Raw genomic sequence first — 26,108 nt, forward strand, 5'->3', positions numbered from 1 at the left:
TTTTTGTCAAATATATAGGCAATTTAACCCGTTGCATTTTTTATTGAAAGCCCAATTTAAGACGAAAAAAATGAAAGTAACCCATTATTTTTCAATGGTTATAAATATTCCTTGTAATCGAAGGATTTTTTATTAGCAATAGCAGTTTTAGACATTTTTAGTGAGTTTTCAACAACATACCAAAAAATTGCTTAAGATTTGACATTTTCTTTTAAATTTAATGCTTCTTATTTAGAATCATCGATTTCCGGTGAAGAGTTTTAACGTAACCAAAACTTGTTAAAAAATGGTGAATCTTTTTCAAAAAATAATCTTTAAATCTCCTCGGTACAAGACCCCATTAATCCGAAAAACCGGTTTTACGATGGTGTTTGTCTATCTGTCGTGTTCTTGTTGTCATTGTCGCCTGCATACCGGATAACTTTTTAATGACTAATCGAATAAAGTTGCATTTTGGCACGCATTTTTAGGAATCAAAAAGAAAGATTGAATTCTTTAAACAACATTTTTTAACCAATGGTTCTGGTTTTAACCACACAAAAAATAGATGCAAAATCAATAATCCTTTTTTGTGGTCAAACTGTGAAAGATACGAAAAAAGATTATTCGAAACAATTTTTGCACCTTAAAAAAGATCTACAAATTTTTTAACAAATAATTTCTGATAAGAAGTATAGTTTCTTTTACTCGTGAAAAACAATATTAAAAATAAAATGATAAATTTGTGTAAAACCCCCACAAATTGGTTTAAAATTTTTGTTATAAAAATAGCTTAAAAATATAAAAAAAACAAATATCTTGTTGAAAAGTAACACAAGCTAATAAAGAAATTAATGTACAAAAGTTTTTGACCCGGAAAGAGCTACAAATTTATCACTGATTTGTATTGCATTGTTTGTTTTAATTGTGAAATTCATTAAGTTTTCAGAAAAACGGCTCAAGGTTCGAAAAAAAATGAAAAGGCAAAAGTCCATTTAACAGCATTTTTCCCCGGAATAATATCTACAAATTTGTTTGAAGCAACTTTCCGCTTGGGTCAGTATTTTTTAGTTTAAATTGTTAAACAATGTAATTGAAAATTAAATAAACTAAATTTATAGAAAAGCGACACAATATGCAATCAAGTGTTGAATAAAAAAATTGTTTTTGTTTTTGATAGAGCACCAACTATTTTTTGATCATAAAAATAAGGCAAAGAAAGTACGTCTATTTGAACATCAATGCTAATTAATGCATATTAAGAATTGTAATAATATACATTTAATGAAAAGATACCTTTTTCCAGGGTAGTTAAAATTAAAAATTGAACAAATATTATGTAATCATTAAAAATATAATTTGTGCTTTATTTTGCAATATTATATAAGCAGTCCCGGACCGAGGTAGATAAATAAATAGAGAATACATTTTATATTTAGAAGAAATGTTTGGATTTTAGAACAAATGGATTATGAAGCACGAGATACGTGATAAGAACGTGTTTGTTAAATTCAAAGGATCTTTAACTAAAGGGAAATGCGAATAACCAATTTATAGTTTCTTGTCGATGCTTTGACCTTTAATTTTAAAATGTCTATTCACAAACTTGGGGGCAGTATAAAGGTCGAGCTCAATCTTGCGAGCGAAGTGAGCCGCGCGCATAGTCTGCTATGAGAATGTTTCCGCGCAGTGGGCAGATTTTTTTTTACTAAAAATACCAGTTTCAGACGAAAAACACTAATATAGGATTCTAAATCTTCTTTAAATTATAATCATTTTTGTTTTAAAATACTAATTTTTTGGTATTAGACGTTATAACGTAACCTAAAATGTTATAAAAATTATAAACCTTTAAATTATACTGATTTTTGTTTTAAAATATTAGTCGCCATTCATAACTGTTCATATACTGTAAAACAGTTTTAAAATTGTAAATCTTATTTTAGCTATTATCATTTTTTGTTAAAAATATCAATTTCTGATGTAAAATTTTACAAAGTTATTAATTTTCTTAAAATATAATTTAATATTCTTAAAAACACTAATTTCCGAGGAAAAACGATAACTTAATAAAAAACATTTAGGATCCTAAATATTGTTCACATTATAATTATTTTTGTTTTATTATATAAATTTTTGGTATAAAACACTACACGGTAAAAAGAATAACAAAAAATTATTACTTTACATTAAAATTCTTCTGAAAAACTAGATATTTCCAGCGAAAAGCCATATCATAAAAATATGTATGATATTTACAGTAATTTATTAGATAATTCAAAAATTATATTTAAAATGCACAAGAGTATCAACAAGAATAAATTTTTCTCGATATTTATAAGGTTTCCTACGATATTTTTCATAAATGAAATTATGCGTAGATTTAATTTTCAAAATATCGATTTAAATATATAAAATATCTTCCAGTAATATAAGGTCAATCAGATTTGCAACAACAATGATTATGAGATTTTCTAGATATAATATGTATCGCTACAAAATATTTATTTAGATCGGATTTCCAATCATTAAATGTAACATAATATTTTCACAATGAAGTGTTGTACTTTTTAATCCTGGATATTTAAGAAAAATGCTTATTTCATGAGAAACAAAGTCTTCAAAACAAAAAGAATATTTGTAAATATAAGGGGGTTTTTTTCTAGGCAACCAAAATCTTTTTTCTAGGCAACCAAAGAAAAATCCTGCTATTGAGTACGTTTTTTCTCGGATAGTGAGAACGACGCTATAATCCCCACCCCCATCACTACTCATTTCTACACCATCTACACAAAATTGAATATAGTAAATAGTCACAGGAGGGGGGTTCCCTCATGTGTTCTCACTATTGATGGCGGAATTGCGCTTAATGTTCGCAGAGTGTATTTTGAAAGCATTCTCATTCATCAAGATGACATGTGACTTAATATATTATTTAATTAAAGGCACATGGAGGGAAGAGGCTTTTGCGGCAAGTTCTTAGGTGTACATGGGAAATAGCGAGATGCGGTTTCGTTTGAGCTTTGAAGTACTCTCTTCGACTAAAGCGAAGAAACTTTTTCCGAGTAGCTCATTGGTCGATGGATCGCTCCTTAAAGGTTTTCTTTACCTAAACCTCTGATGCGTGTCGCCCTGAGTGTTGAGAACCAGTTTTAAGTAAGTTCCAGGCAAGCTCTCTCTCTCTCTCTCTCTGTTTGAACACGTAGCTTCCGGCTGAGGCCATGAACGTGGTAATGACAAGCAGGAACCCCACAGTTTCCCCACCCCATCGTCTGCAGACCACCCTCGCCCCCGACACCGCGTTTGCATAATCCCCCTCGGCAAAGTTCACACCGGTCGCTCGCACGTCGCAGACGATAGCGCCCGTCAAGCTTTCAGCGTCGACGGAAAGCAAGAATGTTTTTAAAATTTCCTTTCCTCTCGCTTTTAATCCAAAGATCATATCCGAATGGAACTGTTAAGAAAACGAATTCCGCGCTTTTTCTTCTCGGCCAGCGAATTGCAGATACTGCAGAGATGATGAAATGAGAAATATGGGAATGAGAAATCAGGAATCAGAAATCATGATTTAAGTTTCTTTCTATTATGAAAGCGATAAGCCTCAAGGCAACAAGGGTCTTAAGTTGGACGCCCCCATTTAGTAAAAGACTATTTGCTGACAGTGTTGCACTGTCGAATAAAGTGAAAAAATTCGCGACAAAATCATACAGCTTTTTATAGAAATGGCCTAGAGGGACGAATATTTTTGAAATTTAGAGAAGAATAACTACGATATGGAGTAAAAATACGGAGAATATTAGAAAATATATATGTTCGATCTTGACAATCTACGTTAAAGTTGACATTTTTTGAAATATATAATATTGGATATCAGATAAGCGCAGATATTTTATTTGAAGTGATCCGGGCTTTGAATTAGCCTAGGAATTCCTTCATCTGATAAACTTAAAAGGGAATGTACTATGTTAATCCTTAATGTTACGAATGATTTCTACGAAAGTCGGTTTAAAAATAAAGATCAAAATTTGAACACAAATCAATATGAGTAAAAATTACTTATCGCGGGTTTTACAGGTCACTGATTTCGAATCCAAACTTAATATGTCGATATTAAAAACATCAGATACAATATGGCGGACCAAAATTGTAAAACAAAATAGATAAGTCTGAAAATTACTATACGGATGTTTTTCGGATCATTGATTTCGATTACAAGATTAAAATGTCAACATGACTGATCTAATATAGTGGAGCAAAATTATAAAAATAAAAGTAATGTCACTGTGAAAATAGTTTTAAAAAAATTTCAGCATTTAAAAATTTTGACTTCAGGTTTTAATCGACGACCTGAAAAACACCCAAGTATGAATTTTAAATCAAGTTTTTTAATGCTGTTCCGCGATATTAGATCCGTCATTTTCAATTTACATTTTGATTTTAGATTCGCAGTCAGCATCCCGCAAAACCCCCGCAAAGTCATTTTTAGTCGAAAAATGTCAACTTTAACCTAGATTTTCAGGGTCAAACGTATTAATTTATAGCCTCTGTGTAGGGATTAGTAAGTATATCATAACGGAAGTTAGCCTGATAAAGAGAAGATTTTAAATATAAAACAGATTATTTATTAATTTTTTATTACAAAATAATGATTCCATCTCTTATTATTTCTCAGAAAGGTAGCTGTGAGTAGTTATTCTTTACTCAAATATTCTTAAAAACTGAGATGCTTTTCAAAAACTTCAATTTGTAGTTGTTTCAACTGCTCCTGACTGTCCGTACGTATAGACTCAGAGAAATGATTGGATAGGCTGATCCGTAAGTTGGTTGCTATGGACAACTTTGTTGGGCGCTGGGGCGTCATCCACTTAGTTGGCTGAGGCACCCACTTTTAATGGATACGGTAGTGTTGGTTGTGCCAGCCAACTGAGTTGGTCCGGTGAAGCGGCGGGATGGCTGCCTCATGCAACTACCTCGGTTATAATAATTGCTTAAATTGTCACCGTGCCACTTTGTTGTTTTGCTCACCTATTTCAGGTGGAACCTTTTTATATTTTAATTTTTGATAAATTTGTAATGAAAATGAAATAATTTTTCAGCTGTATTTTCTACAAATTAATATGCTATTTTACTGTTAAGAGAATAAAATAAGAAATTCACCTGTATGTAACCCGAGAAAACATAACCCTTACGTTGCATCAATGTACACACGCACAACACAGGTCTTATATATGAAAATTAAAATCATCACAACCTCCATCGCTGATAACCTCAAAAGCACAAATTCCACTTTAATACTTCACTCGCGTACTCCAAATCTAAGACGAAACGCACTAAATGATTGCATTTGGCATCATGAGTCATGTGCCTGTCAACCCAGCGGACCCAAAGAGACCCTGGCGCATGCGCAATAGACCAGGAAAACAAATCTGGAACCACCGGCCAATTAGTTGGCTGTGCTAAATTTTCGGTAGTTGGGGGGCCCAATGCATTGCTGCAACGGCCAATTAACACGCAAAAATTATAACTGGTCACTGTAGCCAATGGACTTGGCTGCCCTGACAGTTTGAACAGACGTTCTAACCAACTATTCCTTATCCAACAAAAAATGCGTGTGCCAACCAACCATTTCTCTGAGTGTAGGCAACACCTTTTTTATTATAACTTAAAGTCATTCCAAATTAATATTTTCAAAAATTGTATATTCTAAAATATTCTTATAAATTATAAAAACTCAGGGCAAACATACATTATAAAAATAAGTAGATATTTAATTTAGAGTTGCGACAATACAATATTGTGAAATTGATATTTTAGTGGATTTTTTGACACGTATCACACTTACTCGTAATGGCGGAAAATCTGAAATCGTCGAATCACTACAAAAGAAAGTTAAAAATCAGTTTTGCTTGAGAACTAATTTAATTATTTAATTAAGAAGTTAACTAAGAAGCTAACTAAGCTACTTTATTTATAAATCTTCGATGTTAAATTATCTTCTCGGAATTGCTTCAGCTTTAAAAATACTTAGTACTATGTAGGTATAATCATTTCTATCATCGAAATAAGCGATATCGAAAAACTCAACTCCGATTAGATTAATAGTGTAGAAAATTTCATTTATATGCCTTGGCTGAAGAATCAAAATTTGAATACAATCATCGGCGACGATTAAATGGACTATTTTGTTATTAAAAAATTTGCACGCTACTCGGGCCCATCTTCTTCGTGCGCTGTGCGCGCGTCTGGCAAGTTTGAGCGTGCCTGGGGCGCGTACTGTTATGTCTCGCGCTTCGCGCTCGATTATGTATTTACCTCGTGCTACGTGCTCATTCTTTGTCTTTTTCCCACACTTGTACACAGGCCTTTTAAAGTTAAATATCAGAGCATCCACAACTGTAATTTCGTGCTTGTGAATTATATTTTGTTAAAAGAGTTTCGCTCGCAAGTTTGAGAACGTGTAGGGCGTGCGACTGTTGTTTTTCGATCTTCGCGCTCTTCGCGCTCTTTCGGCTTTAGTGAAATCGCCCTGAAATAGCATCAGTTTTTAAAGACTCTGATTCATAATGTTTACACATGTTCCAAATTCAATCAAATTGAACGAGAGTACCTCGTTTACACATAAAAGAATTTAGCCTTTATGTCACTAAAGAGCATTCTTAAGTACACTCAGAAAAATATTCTCCACTTGTGTCAAAAGGTTGTTTTTTGAGACAAATGGCATTTTCTTTTTAATTTAAGATTAATGGTGTTCCTTAAATCCGACGTTGAATGTTTTACATTCTCATCAAGAGAAGATATTAGATTTGTATAAAATTTGACCCCCCCCCCCTCGTTTTTGTCAAATTTCTACCTTTTGAGATCCCCTGAATCCAAAAAACAGGTTTTTACGAAAGAGTCTGCTTGCGTGCGTATGTGTGTGTGTGGGTCTGTAGATTTTAAGTTTGTCAGCACAATAACTTCCGAAAGAATTGACAGATTGGTATACTATTTTAGTGTCCTGAAGTAAAGGTCAAGTTCGTTAGCCAGACATTTTTGATGAGAATTCAAAAAGTGAGCGTATTATGAAAATTTTTGAGATCACTTTTTTTTCAAAATTCAAAAATTTTCTGTACGGATATTCATAGTATTCAAACAGAGGAACAATTTATCCTTATGACTTTTTTCTATGAAACTAAAATTTACCAGAGTTATAGCATTTACAAAATTCCCAAAAACACACGAAACTCAACATTTTAAGTCAAATAACGCACGATATGGAAAAAAGTCAAGAAAAGAAAAATGTTTCTTTTTTTTAATGACAAAGCTTCACCGATTTGGACAAAAAAACTGGAGAAAAAGCTAGCAAGATTTATAAGAGAGTTGTTTAGCCAGATTTTTGAATTAGGTTTCCAATTCTTTTATACATAAACAAATATGACGAAAAAATGGCCTTTTTCTATTTGACGTTCCCGGTGCTCGTCAATAACAGGATAATGGTTAAAATCGCTTAAGTTGCATAAAATAGCATCAGTTAAAGATATTCCAATATTAGAAAATATACAAAAAAATTTCTCTTCTGATTATAATTGTTTACATTATAAACAAATTTAATGTACAAATGCAGTGATCAGGAATTTTTTGACAGAAATTTTCATTTTTTTCGATGTCAATTTTTCTCAATTCGGAAATTTATGATAATTTTAGCAAAATTCATAATTTGTCGATTAATCTTATGATTTTTAAAACAGATTTAATAAAAAAAATGCATTATTTGGGCATCTGTCGACGGAACAACTCTTTTTTTTCGATATCAGACTTTTAATTGGGATCTTCATAATAAATTCGGCAACATTCATGATAAGTTGACACATTTTATGATTTTTAAAAACAAATGCATTAATCGTGCATCTGTGGACAGAAAAACAATTTTTTTCAGTCTTTTTAATTGGGAAGTTCATGATGATTTCAGCGAAATTCATAATTGGTTGATAGATTATATATTTTTTTAAAACCAAATTTAATAAACAAATGCATTATTCGAGCATCTTTCGATGGAAAATTTATTTTTTACCATATCCTAATTAAAACTGTTGACATAGAAAAAGACGAATTTGTCTGTAGACAAATACCTGATTAATGTATTTGTTCGTCAAATTTGTTTAAAGAAATAATAAAATTTTTCAACTTATTATGAATGTTGCTGAAAATCCGATGAAGTTCCCATTTGAAAAGACTGGCATTGAAAAAACCGAAATTTTCTGCCGACAAATACCCGATTAATGCATTTGTTTAAAAGATCATAATATTAATTAACGAATTATGAATTTTGCTACAAATATCATAAAGTTCCGAATTAAAAAAATGTACATCGAAAAAAACGAATTTTTCTGTCGAAAAATGCCTGATTACTGCATTTGTTCATAAAATTTCTTGCAATAAAAATAGAAAAAGCGTATGATTATGAAAAATCATATCATGGATTATATATTATGGAAAGTGATATTTGTATGTTTATTTATAAAAAATTGAAAACCTAATGGACGGGGAATGTGAAAATGAGATCATATGAACTCCCATCTAACACAACGCTGCTGAGGGTTGGTTGAACTTGTCAGCATGAAGCACTCACCAGCAATGACCCTTGGTTGAAACTAATCGCCTTCCACCCCCACCCCCAAACCCTCGTTAATCGAAGTTTTGTGGGTCACTGAGGTAGGGATTTAATTTAGAAGTTGAAAAAAGGTAATGCTGATGTTTCGAACGTATGTTCTAAGTTTAAATCGTGAAAATAAAATTGGAAATGAGTAAATTCAGTTTTTGAAAAACCGGCAGAAGTTGCAGTAAAATGTTTAATAACAAACTTTTTTAAAGAATGCTCATTTTTTAAAAATAGACAATGAAACTACGTCTGTTTTAATGTCAATGCATGTTATGAATTGTAATAATATACATTTATGGAAATGATATACAGGTTGAGATACAAATTTGAGTGCGAAGCACGAGTTACGTGATGGGAATGTATTCGTTAAAGCTGAAGGAGCTTCAACAAAAATGAAGTCACTATCACGAAATTACTGTTGTCGATATTTTGACTTTTAGTTTTTAAAAATCTGTACACAAGTGTAAGGAATATACAAAGACCGAGTGCGAGGTAAATACATTATCGAGCGTGGAGCGCGAGATAAACATATTATCGAGCGCGAAGCGCGAGAACCAACAGCCGCGCGCCCTAGGCGCGCTCGAACTTGCGACCCGCGCGCGCAGCACGCTAGGAGGATATGCACGTAAAGCGGGCGGATTTTTTTAGATAGGTATAGCACTGCCTTGATATATATTTTTTTCAAACGATTTAAGATCGAAAGAAAGAAAACTTGTCGAATATCCAGAATTGTGAGAGATCCTTGGCGTGAAGTTGACAGCTAGCCTGGTGGCTGATCACAAATGCAGTTACAACACAAACATAGGACATGTCAGTTCATTCTGCATTTTTCTCAATTTCTCGACATATTTCTCAAAATTTAGAATCACGATCATCAAGACGTGGCCCTTCGAAAACGTTATTGGGTTCCAGAGCTCTTTTATGAAGACAGAATTGTGAGTAAAAAAAGTAAATTTGAGAGCGATTCTCACTGTTCAAATGCTGTCGTCTGCTACCCGCTAATATCTGTCTTTCGCAAAATTAAGATCTGCTGTGAAAATAATGATTTCCTTAATAAAAGGTTTGATTTTTCAACATTTTATTGATTCAAAGATCTCACAAAATCTTGGATATTCTACAAGTTTTCTTTCTTTCGTTCTCAAATCCTTCGGAAAAAAATATATATTAAGCCAGTGCCGTACCCATCACAAGAAAATCAAAGTCGGATTTAACCAACACCCTTAAGATGGTTTTCATTTGTCTCAAAAAGAATCTTTTTGCAGGAACATTATTGTTTTTCTTGAATCCATCTCAAGTCCGACTAATATTAGGATGAGTAGCCGTTTGAGAGGTACGCCTAGGTCATGTTTTCACTGCTTTCATCTAATATCGCGCGAGATGTTTGACGCCGAAGATGACTGTGTATACTCGATTATATCAAACATTTATACTCAAACTCGAAAAATTGGTTGGTCTCGGGAATTAGGTTTTTATGTTGTTTTCTTTCACCCTGGTAAAACGTCCAAGTAACTGCAAGTACTTTTAATAAAAGTCGAATTCAACCGTGGATGATCACAGGGCGTGATAGTGATTTATACAATCATACATATGTATATTTTGAAAAAAGTAAGGTACAATAGTCTCTTCAATTTCCGTCTAAATCTTAAACTCGTGCTGGATAAAATTTCGAATTCAAATAAAATACCTCGGATTCGCTACTGTTTTAGGTTCATGAAGATATTGGCTCAAATGCCCCAGCGATTTCGCCTGAAAATTTACACACCAGCTGCTTTGGGAATTCACCAGTTTTTCGCGGTTGTTTCTCGCCAAGCGTGCGAGAAAAATAAAGAGAACGGGAGTGGAGTGAGGTTTTAGCTTTTTAGACACGTAGAACGTAAGGCGCGGTTACATTCCGTCCGGGTTTCTCGGCTCGTGAGCGGATTGGGGGAGGGTGCAAAGAGGGGCGGTTATAGGCAGGAGGAAACTAAGAGAGTTTTCGGTTAGCTGAATCTCACTGTTTTCCTCTTCTCGGCAAACTTCCCTTGTGTCTCCATTTCATTTGCCGAGAGTAAGTATTCAAGCGAATTCTTTTTGTTACGTGGTAATGAATTGTAATGGGAGTTCCATCTGGGAAAACAGTGCGCTGCGAATATCGCCTTACGGTACTCGTACGGGTGTTTATTACCATGTGCTTGTGGCAAGATTTAAAGCTAGTGCGTTCTTGTAATTACGGGGAAATGTACAGTACATGGAAAATTCATACGCCACTGAAGATTTATTAGTCGAAGGGTAGTCGTTAGTCGTTTTTCAAAATTCTCCTGACTGAATGGAGACCTGCTTTCCTACCCGAGAAATGCATTTCTACAGCTCAGCTGACAGCGATTTTATTTCTGATGCGGTTTCATATATAAGTGAGGGTTTGGTAACGAGGTTTTTAATTTTAAATTTTTACTTTTTCTGTTCCAGATCGATCCAAAGGTAGCATTTCCGAGGAGAACACATCCAAAGGTGAGTCTTTCAAAAGTAGATCAGATATAGTTTAAAAAAGGTCGCTTTTTTATTTTTATTTGAAAGCTTAAAATTTTTTTTCAGAATTGTTATCTGTTCTTCTAATCATTTTAGACATTGACTATTTGAACGTTTACTAGCGTAATTTAAGTAACAGTCTGGCTTATTTTCCCAAAAGGGGAGTAGAATAGGTGATTGATGTGTTAAATTATATGCCCTGATCTTAAGAGCAATCATCCCTAATTCTCTGTTAAAACCCAGAATGATTTCCGCGCTCCACAAGTATAGTCAAATAGTTGCTAAGCTATGTCTGTGAACTGCAGAAGCGATAAAAAATGGAGAGCCGGAGAGGAAGAGAGAGAAATGTGCGTGGCTTGATAATATAAATGCCAGACACGCGAATTACTGGAGACTGACTGAATTGCGCTAATTTTAATTGTACCCTTTCTCCTCGCTCACTTTTTCTCCGTCTCTCTCTTCCTTAACGGCGATCATTTATCCCTTACTTTCTCTCGTGCCATGAAAGCTCTTTTCAGTCATCTCTTTTCCCCCTACGAATCCTGTGTCTACAACCGCCCAACGTTTTCACCTTTTGTGTCGCGTAATGGCGTAATGCGAGATTGCATACTTTACACGATGTTCCTGCGAAGTGGAATTTGGTCGAGTCAAGTTAAATCATTTTAGAATTTAATTTATACTGCTATTCAATCCCGCTTAAGGTCGCTTCGGTTTCGATTTCTTAAATTCTCTCTGCAGAAAAGTTCTTTGGATTTACTTTCGTGATTCATTTATTTTAAATTGAAGTTCAGTAGATGTAGGATATAGAGCTCAACATAATTTGGTCTGACCAGATTCTTTCATCATTATAGGGATATTTTCAAATTAAATTCGAATATCAAATAAAATTTCCATTACTTGGTGAAAGTACTTGAAGAAGGAACCTATAGTTTCACTCCGGGTTGCTTTTTGACTAGGAAAAGATCTGGAAATCAGGGAAAAGTCAGGAAATGTTTTTGGTTAGGAAAAATCAGGGCAAATTAAGAAATGTTGAAAAAATCTTTTCAAGTAGAATAAGTAGAAAATAAGAGGCATTTTAAATATCAGTCAAGGATAAAGATTAAAATTCTGGTCTTTGAATGCTGAAGGAAAGTTAAAAATTTGTCACGAAAAAATTAGGGAATTTAGAAAATGAAGTTCTGTGGCCACCCTTATATAATATTCTTGTTCGTTATATATTTGCCTCGATCTTCCATTTATATTTTTTGCAGTTCTTTCTGACAGTTATATTTTTGATTTGAAACTTGATTCTTTGGTGGACATATTCCCTTTAATGGTTAAAAATGCAACTCTTTGTTTAATAATCAACTGTTATGATAAAAAAATAATATTGTTGAGTTAATAATTTATCATCTTTTTAGAAAATTCGTCTTTTTGGTTGATAATTTCAATATTTTTACCAAAATTAGTTTTTTTTAAAGACTTAATCTGTTAACTAAAAATATACGGTTTCTATTTTTGTTCAAAAACTGATCTTTTTTAGTTGAAAATTTATGCATTTCAATTAGAAAAAAATTAATGTTCTTGGTTAAAAAATCATCTGTACGGTTTTAAAATTTATCTCTTCAGGTAGGGAATTAATTTTTCAATTTAAAATTCAGCTATTCAATTTTTTGTTGCGAATTCATGTATGTAGGTTAAAAATTCCACTATTAGATTATAATGGACCTCAGAAATTTTAAAAAGATTCTTGTAAAAGTAATGTTAAATTTAAAAACTGTGTATATTTCCTAAGGATTCATAATCAAAGCAACTTCATTCTTTGTTGCAAGTTGGTAACTAATGGTTTTATTGCACTTGTGTGCCTAAATACCGTTTTTTGGGTCAGTTGATATTTCGAGTTTCCAACAGGATTCGACTCGGCAGTTTACTGCATTCTGCATGAAGTATTTACCTTTTAATCTACAATCGAACTTACAGTAAAGTGATCAGTTTTTGTCATTATCAAACGCCTTTTTTATGGTAAATTCTTTGACCACTTAAACTTCCCTTTTCCAATTTCATTCAGAGACGTTTAAGAATATTCTCTACAAATTTCACTCTACTTTAACCAAAGCTTGCGATAAGTCGGCAAATATCGATTCTGAAATCTATGAAACAAATAACTCCCAGATAGAATAGATTAATTCTTAATTTCCTATGAAAAATTAAACTTGAAAAATAAGTTGTGTTTTTACGTGTTACAGTCAATTATAGGAACAATTGCTATCCTATGACTCAGAAATTATTAAAAAAGTGTTATTTATTTGGATATTCTATATATACAGTGAAACTTATATAATTCGAACCGCCGAGAATTCGAAGTTTTTTGTTGGTCCCTGCCAAAACTCCTATCCTTTCAATGTTAAAAATATTATATAATGACTTTTCACGCGTCTTTTCAGTCTAATATTTTTATTTGTTTTATTTATTTTATTAGTATGTATTACTGTTTATAATTATGATTATAAACTTAAATTATTATTACTAATTTTTTATTCAATAAAATATATCGCCTGAAAATTGATTTATTCTAGAATTCGAATTTTCGATAATTCAAATTTTTTCCGCGCCCCATGCCACTTTAAATTATTGAAGTTCTACTGTATATACAAAAAAACAGAAGGGTTACTTGAATAAAAATTTTTTCTTTAAATTAAAATTTCTTCAAATATGAAACTATAACATGGACATAGCTGCATTCTCATTCTCCGCTGTCTCATATTTGTTGCAACTCAAAACAACACCAAATAAGCGTACTTTTGAGAATCGGCGTTTTTCTGAGTATTTATTAGCACCCGTAAAAATCCAAACAGCCACTTATTTTGGAGCACTCTATGAAATAGAGATATCGGTCATAAAGTTTATGAAAATTTTGTAACTTTGAAGTTAATGAAAGAAGATGCTAAATTAGATTAGTGAAAAATCACCGATATTTTAAAGGGTTGAGCGAGATTCTACTAGTAGATTTTAATTACCACTTCACTCAGTCCAATTTAACCATAATTCGAGTTCCAATCCGCGAGTCTTCTCAGTTCTCACATATGTCACATAAAAAATGTTAGTTATTTTTGTAAACTTAGCCGAGATGTAGGTTCCGGAAGCTACGACGACGATCCTTCTCCAAAAGATCGATCGCAATATCCATACATCAAGCTTCACTTTACTTCGCGACAATCCTAAAAAGACGAAATCACTATCAATTGTTCAAGAATCACTTATTTTTAAATTTAGAACATTTTACGTTAGAGTAAGCATTACACCTTTTGAATTCTTGGGTCGGAACACAATCTGATAATCAATATTCCCTTAAGAATTACAGCGCTGTGAACTGGGTCTCAGAAAAAAGGTTACAAGTGCTCGGCAGGAAAGTCGCAATGAAACAGACGAAAGAAAGCTGCATACTGCCCATTCAACCTGAGCGAGCCACCATAACAAAAAACACTACCCCTTAACGTCTGTGGTCGCTAACTCTCGATCGACCGAAAATAATAAAAGTGGCCAAGTTGAAAAATAGTGCCGAGGACAAGCTTTACAAATAATCACAAACCTTATGAGGAATAGTAAACATTTCTTAATTAAAAACTTAGTTTAAATATTTACGAAATCAAGCTTAGCAGGCTAAAAAGAGTATTAACAAGAACTTTAAATTCATTTGGTATAAATCGTGAGGTTTCGCATCCCGGTTCATTACAGTTTTGTTTCCCCATCTAATGCATTCTAGATCAAATGCGCTCTTCGGTCGAGACCTACGTGAAAAAGTAATACAGCCACCTTCTCCATCTAGAACGATATAAATGTTCCTATGTTTCTGGAGTCTATACCCACACACACACACAAACGCGCACACATCCACGCACACACATATATACATATATACGTATGTGTATAATTTTAGCTTCGTATGCGTATAAAGAATAAAGACGATAACTCTGAAGCACAAAATTCAACATTTGTATGATTTCATTTTGCTCCCCGTACCCTACTCTGCAAGCCTGAATATGATTTTTCATAAAGTGAAAAGTGACACGCAATGTAATGTACTTATGCAATGTATCTATAGAAAACAGCGAAATGTACTTTGAGAATATTGCTGGAGATTGCAGCCAGTAAACACTAAGAAAAATGGATTATGTAAAACAACTATACCCTCATGGAGTTTATGCGTCATTTGAAATTGAAATATCTATTTCAATGATAAAAAATATAGTAACTGATACAGCTTGAATAAAAGTATGTAATTTAATAATCTTTAAATATTCCGAAATTAGAATATCGCCATTCAGAAACATACACGATGAACTTTAGGAGGAAATGTTTCACCACAAAGTTCAGTCAAATGTCGCAGTTGTCTCTGCACGGACCACCGCGATTCTAAGGGTGTCGGAACTGCTTTGTTACTGAATTTCTGGCCTAACGGAAACGATACAGGGCACTTCCGACATGACAAAAATAGTAGTGGTTATTACGAAACTGTCAGTTATTAATTTCTTTCTCTATTGTATCAATTAATGACGTAATTACTTTCTAAATCTGAATTATAGTGACACATCCTTTATTAATTACTTTCATATTTGCTTAGATTTAATTAGCAGGAAACGACTTATTTACACATATATTTTCATCAATTCACTTTTTTAAGGAGTTTTTTATTATAAAATGAAATAATGTAACTACATATAGTATAAATGAATAATTTCCTATATAGCTATTCGTAAAAATGCCTCCCAACTCTATTCGTACAGAACTTGGTATTATCTTTAGGAAATTGTTCGAAACTTTCGCTTTGTTTCGTCACTGAAGGTTGTACAATACGTACAGTAAATCTCAAAAGTTACATATCTTTAAACTGATTTATGATAGCGGCAAAAAAGTTCTATTATTAATTCATGTAAATTTTGATGGAAGCTTCTAAGCACACTTCAGAAAAAAATAATTCAGGTTAAAATTGCTTATTTAACATTAGTTATTTAAAGGTTTAGTTTTTCTTTTCTCTTTACGGACAAAAGTTATAATTTTTATTTAATCCTTATGATCAAGGCCTCATTTTCTTCTTTGAAGAATTCTTCACAATTGTATTTGGGTGGTGTAAATTAAAATTTAAACTATGATTGTTCATAACAATAATAACTGTATGATTTCTCAAATAATTAAAAAAAATAAAATCAGAAAATTACAGAATCCTTCGAAGAATAAAATGAGGCCTTGATCATTAGGATTAAATAAAAATTTTAACTTTTCTCTAAAGAGAAAGGAAAAACTAAACCTTTAAATAAATACTTTTAAATAAGCAATTTTAACTTGAATTATTTTTTTATGAAGGGTGCTTGGAAGCCTCCATCAGGATGTACAGAAATTAATAATAGATCTTTTTTTGTCGATTTTATAAATCATTTTTGATATAGGCAACTTTTGAGATTGAGTGTACGTCCCTGATAGAAAAAGTACTGAATCTTTTGTTTTTCTTTTATCACGTTTTGAAAGATTAGAAAAAAATTAGTAACAGATATTTCTAAAGTAATATTTTACCCGTCTGTAGTTTAATATTTGAATAAGATGCACTAGGATTCCAATAATTTGAAAATTTTCGTTACGATCTCGGTATTTTGAATAATTTAACCTAAATCGGGTTTGATATAGTTATTTTTTGACAGCATAGAAAAACGACGAAAATCTCGAAAGTATTTTGTTTCGTTTCGGTCGGATCCCTTTTTATTTTATCAGAAACTTCTAATTCTTATTCAGAGATTAAATCGCCTACATCTTACAAAATTAAAGACATTCAAAGACCTTTCATCCTTACTTCAAAGATTTTTTATTCTTAATTATGTGTGATGATTAATCGCAATTCGTAATTCGTTGAGATATTCAAATTTTTGTGAACAAAGGTCAAAGTTATAGATTTTGGTATTTCGATGGAAAATCATACTTAATCTATATTCCATTGTATTTTCATTGCAAGTTTGAAAATATATAACACTTGCGCTTATGGCACTCAGCAATTCTCAATGTTTTTGTTCAAAAAGTAGGTATTTTGAACTTATAATTTCAAAAGATCCCAGCGACTTCTTTTAAAATTTAGAGTATTCGACTTGTCCTTAAAATGTCGAGAATTTATCCTGCTATATTTTCTTATACTGTACAACAAATTTATTATATAATGGCTTATTTCAGGTACTCAAATAATTTTTAGAAAAAAAGTCTGGAGTGATATGTACTAAAATAAGACAAATGGGTGATTTGTTTTCCATTTAAATAATGGCATGAATTTAACATATTTCAAAAAAACGCGATAAGCGAAAATAATACTATAAAAAATATAACTCTAGTTTTTATTGTGTAAACGTAACTCCACGTCGATAATGTGAGCCCAACCTTTCTGAACGACGCATATATGATTAATTGTATACTTGAAAGCAAACTTGAACTCCCATAGTAATAATATGATAAATTAGAACCTCTTAATGACTCTTGTTTTTAATTATAAATACTTATTATCATCTTTCACAAAATTGCCAGTTCTTTTTTTAGTTTTTATTCCTATTTACTTTCATTTAATATCAGGACACCCAAAACGCCATTACCATAAGACATTTCACCCTAATTTGATATAAGGATATACTGATTTCCTACTTTGATTTTGACAGTAACCTAAAAAACGCTAACGTATCAAGTTTTCAAAGTTTTCGAGGAAAACAAGTTTAATTTGTGTACATTTTTCTACAATTAAGAATATTGTAAAAAATTGCGTGTGCCTTGATGTTTCTCATTTTGATCGTAATTTCCATCCGTATGTTTTTCTACCAAAATGTTGCAGGTACTATTTTTGCAGATTCTATAATATTAAACATAAAATATAAATCTTTTTCTAAATACCATATTAAAATATTAAGGTATTATAATATTGAGCTATTAGAAGATCAATTTATAATACTATTTTAACAAATATTTGCATTCAGGTGATTTCCACACGAAAAATATTCGAAGTTAGAGAAGTATTCTCAACTTCATTCATCGTATCGAATGCACGTTTTACTTAAATTATTTTGTAATATTTTCTTGACGACTAGAATATTATTATTATATTTTGATCTATATCCTGTTATCAAATAACTTTCATAACAATTTCCAAAAATGTCACTTTGTTCACTTAATAACCCGTGCAAAAATTTGTCCATCTTTCTCTATTTGAAGTTGGGTACTGATGGGGGCCTATTAGAATATCTAGTCTGTATCTAATGGGGCCCCGACCAGAGAACTCCTAATATCTTATATTGCCTGAAATATTAATTTCGGGGTTTTTGAAGGTTTCAGTACACGAAAAGACATTTGATATCAATATTTGATTCATTCTATATGTATAATTAAAATAAAATGTAAGAATTTAGGGATAATCGGGGTACTGCTATAAAGATTCCTACTATGATAAGAGATGATGATATTTCTTTATGTATTATTATAAACTTGAGCGAGCAGAAATTAGTATTCACGTTTAGAAAAAGTCTTATTTACTGTATGAAAATGGTGAATATGAAAAAGTGATAATGTTCAATAACAAGTTCTGTGAAACTTTTAGTCAAAAGTCAGAATTTTAAGTAACATAAGTTGTAAGAAATTTTAGTATTCTTAAATAAGAATGTGTATTGAAATGAGTACCGCTAGTGATATCTACAACAGGCATTTGCGAGAATTCTAAAAGACTATACTAAAAACGCCCGAAGGTTTCCGAGCTATTCCGTCTACAGTCGAACTCGCGACGATCACACCATCTGACCGACTGTATTAGGCTCATGACTTGGAATTCCCCGCCAAATCTCTTCATTCATGCGTGCGTTTGTAGTACAAAAATGTTCGTAACTAGGAAAATTTAAATTAAAGTTTAATCTAATTTTAATTTGGAAATTTTTTATTCAAACTCTCAATAATTGACACATATAAAAGAGAAGCTTTTAACACTTTTCAATTAAGTGCAATTAAACTGCAAAACCTAAACCTTCACACTTTGATAAATTGAATTGTACGAAGATCTCTGGTTAAAAAATATGAATCCGCGCTATCGTTTTAAATTCTCTAAATTAACACTAATCCTCAACTACAACTCGCATTAATACAAGTGTCAACATGTCCATCTACTAACTCAATAAAAACATTATTAAAAAAAGTTTCCTTGGAAAATATAGATTGCAATGAATTTAGATCAATTAAAATATATAAGTTCAGACTAATTCACATAGTCTTATTGATAAATCCATTAAGTCAGTTAGTAATAAAGAATAAAACATCTAATTCATAGTTTTAATCAAAAATCAATTAATATCTTTTGAATTAATTGCAAACACACAAAAAATAAATACGATCAACCCTAATGCCAATAAAAAAATCGTCTTCAATGTTATGATAGTTGGGTCAATTAAAAAATGATATCTTCCAAAAAACAGCAAAGATATCATCTGACTATATCCAGAAATGACTGCATCTTCCTATTTAAAAAAACTTTAAAAAACGAATTTCCTTCTTTCCAGTTCTATAACAACCATAACAATAAAAGAATCCCTCTTTCAAATTTAGAAAAATTGAAAATCAACACTTCCTCTCCTCCGACTCAATAACAATATATATTTCTCAATTATCTTCTTCTAATTAAAAAAAAACGAAACATTCTTTCTTCAAACACAATAGAAATCTTAAAAATAAAAAAATGTCCTCTTCCAATTAAAAAAAAACATGTCACTTTCAACTCAATAAAAACTCTACAAATATAAAATGTACTACCAATTTAACATAAATTAGAATTTTCTACATTTTTCAATTATTTTTTATTATAATTTTTAATCCAGACAAAAAATTAATATAAAAAATTCTTTCTTCACACACAATAAAATTCTTAAAAATAAAAAAATGGCCTCTTCCAATTTAAAAAAAATCGGTATCTCTTTCAACTGAATAAAAACTTTACAAATATAAAATGGACTGTTAATTTAACAAAAATTAGCAGTTTATCATTTCAAGGATGATAAAAATGTTAAAAATGCAATACTTCACATTTTTCCACACAATAAAAATGTGAACCTAAAAAAGTTCCTCTCGCAATTGCAAAGAAATTAAATACCAAAGTTAATTTGATTTTTCTGAATTTTGGTTCTGTTAAATTAATAATTTTCAATTGTTAATTAACGTTACAGTAACAATTGTGAAGTTAAAAGTTAAAATGTCTTACTCTGAAATTTTTACCATTCAAGGCTTTCTAGTTCAAACGATTCAGTTTCAGATTGTTTACTTTTAAATATTTGATGTATAATTGCTCATTCAGATATTTTTCTAATTGAAAATTTTCTAACTGAATGAGTTAAAAATTTAACATTATCGTCTGAAACAATATTTAAAAGGATTTTAAATGAAATAAAATCGTGTAATTATTGAATGTATTAATTTTAAGCTATTTTTATATTAAAATTGTTTTATAAAGTTTGAATCAGCACATTTCAATTTGCTTAATTATTGGGGCTTACGTATTGAAAAAGTTGAATTTTTAACGTCAAAATCTGTAAATTGTGTAATTTAAAACCGATTTTGAATCATATTGTAAAATAATTTTGCACAATTTTTAAAACTCGAAATACAGTTTAATTTTGAAAACCATTAATTAATTTATATTGTTTAATAATTACTTTTACATTTTATAAAATAAAAAGCCTGAAACTCCATAACTGTTTCTTGATACATAAAAAATTTTTTTAAATTATTCTGTCTGTCTGTTAGTCTGTAGATGTTTACTTTGTTAGCACGATAACTTGCGAAAGAGTTTACAGCTTGGCTTGGCCTTTGGTATATTTTTGAGTGTCTTAAACTAAAGGTCATGTTCTTTAGCCAGCCATTTTGGATAAAAAATCAAAAAGTGAGCGCATTGTAAGCATTTTTGAGACAGCTTTTTTTCAAGATTCAAACATTCTCTCCACGGATATACACATTATTAAAAAAGACGAACAATTTATCCTAATGATGATTCGAAACTTCAAGCACATGCAAAATACGGAAACAGACGAGAAGACAGAAATTGTGCATTTGAAAAAGATGTATAAATTTGTTAAAAATCGCTTTTGAATAGGGTGCGTAGTTTTTATTTTAATCCTGAAAAACATAATAATAAAAAGTAAAAAAAATAATATAAAATCCGCCTGCTGCATGGGAAAATTCTTATCACAACTTTCGTCTTTTAATTTCTTGTTTCTCTCGTGTGTGGGTTTAAAAAAATTAATTTTTTTATGCTTAAAAAAATGGCAAATCATAAATTGTACTTTTTCATTCAACAATTTCACAGCATTTAAAAGATTCCGAAATCTTTAAATGTATTTTCAATACACGCGTGTGTGTGTGGGGGGGGGGGGAGGGTGATAAACAGTTAATAAAGTCTGGAGCACCTCAATTTTTTGACCCAGCACTATAAGTTTCTCACAAGTAGTGATACGTTTCTCTCGTTTAGTATATAAGGACCGAAAGAATCAAGAGTCTGAGCGAAATGCGTGCGATTTATAGATATAAGAAGATAGGTTTATATATGCGTATAGGCATTAGTTAAATCTTCATGCAATAGTGTGCGTTCGTACACTTCTTTCAGTCTTTCTTTTTGCCATACGCCAGCGTGAAACACAACATCACGTGACATCCATTTTTCGTATAGTAGTTTAGAAAGATTGCAAGGCGTTCGTAATGAAATGTACAACATTCTGTTTCATTTCTTTCAAAGCACTATACTAATTTTCATTATTGGAATCCATTACAAAATTTAATAAAGCGAGTTAAAAATACTGTAAATTTTTTATGTAAGTCTCAAAAATTCGTAAGATTTATTCTAATCAAAGATATTAGTCAGCATTTTCTTAGTGACTATTCGACTTTTTTTAACCGAACCTCGATTATCCCTAAATGCGTACACTTTATTTGAATTATGGATATGCGATAAAAGAAATATTAATATCCAAAGTCTCTCCGTGTATGCAGAAATAATGTTTTTAAGAGTATTTAAACTCGTTTTTCTCGAAAACTTAATTTAGGGCACTAATGAATATTTACTTCAGGACCAGGCAGATGGTTTTTAGTTGAAGTTAAGGAGCTTATGCCAACTACAGCTAGCTAGTGTTTCACCAGGCCTAAATCATTTTAAAACAAACACTTAGGCGAAAGTTAAAAAAATGTTGTTTTTAAAAAGTGTAAAAGTTCAAGATCAAATTTGTAAGTTCCGCCATTAAAAACTGTTAATGTTCATAAAAAATTAAATTTTATGTCGCTGTAAAAAATTGGAAAGTAGTCTACAATGGGGAAAAAACGAAATATTACACAAAGACAACTTTCAATCGAATAACATTATTTATGTAGAAATTACTTTATTGGTATTCCTGTCAACAGTTTGTATATTTTACATTTACATAACGTCGCATAATAATAAACTAATCGATAGATTTAGGTCGAGATGTAGGTGGTCGATACCCCATAGCGTTAGAAATTTTATTTATAATATGTTAAAAAATGTAATTTATGTATGCAATCTAAACAGCACCAAGAATATTAAAAGTCAAAATACTTGCTACCAATTAACATTTATTTTTCGAATACCTTTTTTGTCATGTCGTTAGAGAATAGCAGGAGTTGGTGTAATCATTATCCAAAAGGTTTAAATGAAATTTCAATCTTTGAAATTATAAATGATATTCGGACGATATACAGCCGTGTGATGACGAATAATTAAAAATACTGGATGCCAGTAGCGTCACAGTACCCTGTAGGAGTCCCGCAGGGACCTTTCTCTTTAATTGGGTTGTAGGCAGGCTGACCCCACTAGAACCATACTATAAAATCTAGTAGAGCCCCCTATGGCCTCAGCGTTACTTTGTAGATGGGGCTATGGATAGTTCTCTCCACAATATCCCGATTAGAAATACGGAAAACTAGGTGGGGCTCCACTAGCGACGTTTTAAAATTTCTGCATGGGAAGTACGAATGAATTTGTGTACCATTGTTTATTAATTTTCAAAGTTAAATCATTTTGATTCGATGTTGATAATAGAGCAATCTATAACAGTTTGACATCCTAGTGTTTACGCTTATTAATTCAAGAGTGAAGGCATAACTACCTTATATTTTGTAGGATAGTTAATTTCAACAAATTTCTTTTGAATATATAATGACTACGCATCAAATTTAACGCAACAATAAACGAATAGTTTATTGAAGCAAAAGTGATAAAGGCGGTGAAAGACACAGAAAAGTAGATAGTTGAGAAAGAAACTCTAAAGGTGCTGAAAATAAAGGAAAGACGAGAACCAAGAGGAGCTAAACACACTGGGAACCTGACAGCTCGTTATGCGAAACGTAGTGCAACTCTCCCTTCCTCTTTTTTCGCAACCCTGCTGCCTCCTTCCACATCTGACACTCTCACCCTTCCTGCCATCCCACGCCGCTGTTGAGCTTGCATCGGTCTGAATAATGTCTCGCATATACATATACCTACGAATAGATGCCTATATGTATCAGCACTCAGTAACAAGTGGGCATTATAGTGCTATCCAGGCTCTGGCACTGGTAAGGAGCTGATAGTACACCAGCTAGTCACGTTTCTACCCACATTTTTCTGAAACTCTGCGATACTATTGTTAAGGACTAAACGTTACTTAAACTTTGCTTAACCTTAATTGCGAAAAAGAAAATCTGAGGCAGTGCATTTTTTAGTGAACTACCTTTGTCGACTAGAAATATCACTCTCCAGAATCTGGGGATGATTTATTTCAAGAGACCAAGAACGCTAATCATTCATCATGTCGTTTTGAATCGTTGGATTAAGGTTAATATAAAACTTGGTGTTTTTACTTATTCGATTTTTGGAGAATTATATCGAATGCATTAAAAGAAAAATTATGCATGAAAGAAATTTAAACTTGCACAAAAAGAAAAACATTTGACTGCTGAATATTGGAAAAATATATAAATAAATTTCTAGAAAATTTGAAATGGTTATGGTATAAAGCAGAATCTATTGGCTCATACTTAACTAACATTCTTATGTGATAAAAAATTCTTTTTTGAATCTTCAATCGTAAATGATCTGTAAAGTTTACACGCTTTACTCTACTCTTATAGAAGCTCGAGCTCCTCAGACGCAGAGTCCATTTTCGATTTGATAGTTCGAGTTTAACAGGAGAGTGTTGGTTCGATTCCCCGAGGACTTTCGAAGTTCAAATGATCGTTAAAGGAACCTAAATCGTTACCTGGGGGTGGTGAAGCCCTCGGTATTATGACCATTGTGAGCTTTGGACTTGGTACCGATCCCATTTTCTTCTTGATGGGCGGGTCAAAAGACCTGTTACATTTACATTCTGAGGGCTAAATACGCCCTTGGCTAAACTCACCGGACCATATTAGACCAAAATCCCATGCATTTTATACGTTTCAGGTTCATTCAGCTCCGCGAATTGTCGGTTATGGCACGTGTGTACTCTAGAACGTCCTCTTTCCCGCGGCATCGTTGCCCTTGTGGACACAGCCCAGCTGAGAACCTTGCTTCTCTCTCAGCGACACTTCCTTTACCTTTTTCTTGCCTTTCTTACTTCTCACCATCCTACTCGTTTCTCTCGTGCACCTTACGGTTTGAAATAGGAACTGGCTGTGGGAGGTTTGCTCAGCGTAAGTGGCCTCCAGTGTCTGCCCTATACAAGTTCTCCTCTGACCCCGACGTCGCATACCGAGCCATGCAGTCAGGGATCATAGCTACACCATATTTGAAAGCTTCCGGAGTTGCGAGTTCATTTCCAGAGATCACTAGAGATATGAAGGTGTAATGTTATCCTCCTGCTGGAAAAATATCTCGTACAAACTTGAAAAATTTTGATAGATGGTATTCGTGGCATATATGAGTGGAGTCGACCAACCCTAGTCTTGGAAAGATCGCTGCTTCTTCTTCGGGAGCCAGCATCACATCCTACATCATAACAATTTCTTACCCTGATAATATTTGAAATAACAAATGGTTCCTTTTATCAGGACCACAATCCATCGGAGATATTGAGATATAAAGGAAATGCGAAATTGGACTATTATTGAATTACTCTATTGGCCTATTGTATCTGAAGTACGTTATTTGAACTCCTGTTTCTTGAGGTAAAAATAAGAGAAGCGTTAAATAGTTTCCAACCACTAAACATAATTGCGCCTGAAACAAATTGCTTCCCCAGTTAGCAAATGAGGGATTTAACGTCAATAATTATCTGTTAAATTTATGGGTGCGGAATCTGTGATATAGATTATGGCGCGGAGGTAAGTGGTATTCCACAATCCCGACTAATGAATCCTTTCACATCGAAATGCGCACTGAGGGCTTTCCACTCTCTCTTCCACTTGCTCCTTTCGCTTAAGGAAGACTACAACCCCGCAATTTCGAAATATTCCTCGAATGGAACTTAAGATATTCTTACATAAGAATCTAGAATCGGCTGATTTCATTATCATCTTTAGCAATCGTTTACTTCAGGCGTGTTTGTTAATATCGCCTTGAAAATCAGTGATGTGTTTCATGAGACTTGATGGCAGCTCTTAAAGTTTTTTTTTTCGAGATTAAAATTCTAGGCTTGATCGAAAGTTAGGTATATGAAAGATTTCTCCTTGGTTGGATCTGAGTGATCAGTTTTATTACTCTCTACTATCACGTGCTCTTACCTTTCAAGAGGATCGAAAGCCATCGTAAAATCATAATTCCCGACGACTCTTTCATTTTTAATGGCTCTAAAGAAGAGACAATATTATAAAGAGGGTTCTAGTCACTCAGATCTTCACTGAACACTGAAAAATCCAGTCGCGTTGTATCTATAAACTTCCAGACAGTGGATAGGAGTCCGAAGTCATAAACCTATATAGCTTGATTCAAGGAAAAAGTATCGGGTGACGAAAAAAGAAAATGAAAGGAAAAAAAGTTTGGAGTAGA

At 32.3% G+C, this 26,108-nt stretch overlaps 1 protein-coding gene across 4 annotated transcripts in view; it reads left to right on the top strand.

Annotated features, from left to right (window-relative positions):
- Positions 1-26,108, top strand: part of LOC117177859 (RNA-binding protein Musashi homolog Rbp6) — a 673,300-nt gene that overhangs the window by 347,760 nt on the left and 299,432 nt on the right. For all 4 annotated transcript variants that reach the window (XM_033368883.1, XM_033368884.1, XM_033368881.1 and 1 more), the window contains one exon: positions 11,063-11,104. In XM_033368883.1, coding sequence (XP_033224774.1) covers positions 11,063-11,104 — 42 coding nt within the window. The remainder of the gene's footprint in view (positions 1-11,062; positions 11,105-26,108) is intronic.

The sequence above is a fragment of the Belonocnema kinseyi genome, chromosome 8 (genome assembly GCF_010883055.1).
Source record: "Belonocnema kinseyi isolate 2016_QV_RU_SX_M_011 chromosome 8, B_treatae_v1, whole genome shotgun sequence".
Lineage (NCBI taxonomy): Eukaryota > Metazoa > Arthropoda > Insecta > Hymenoptera > Cynipidae > Belonocnema > Belonocnema kinseyi.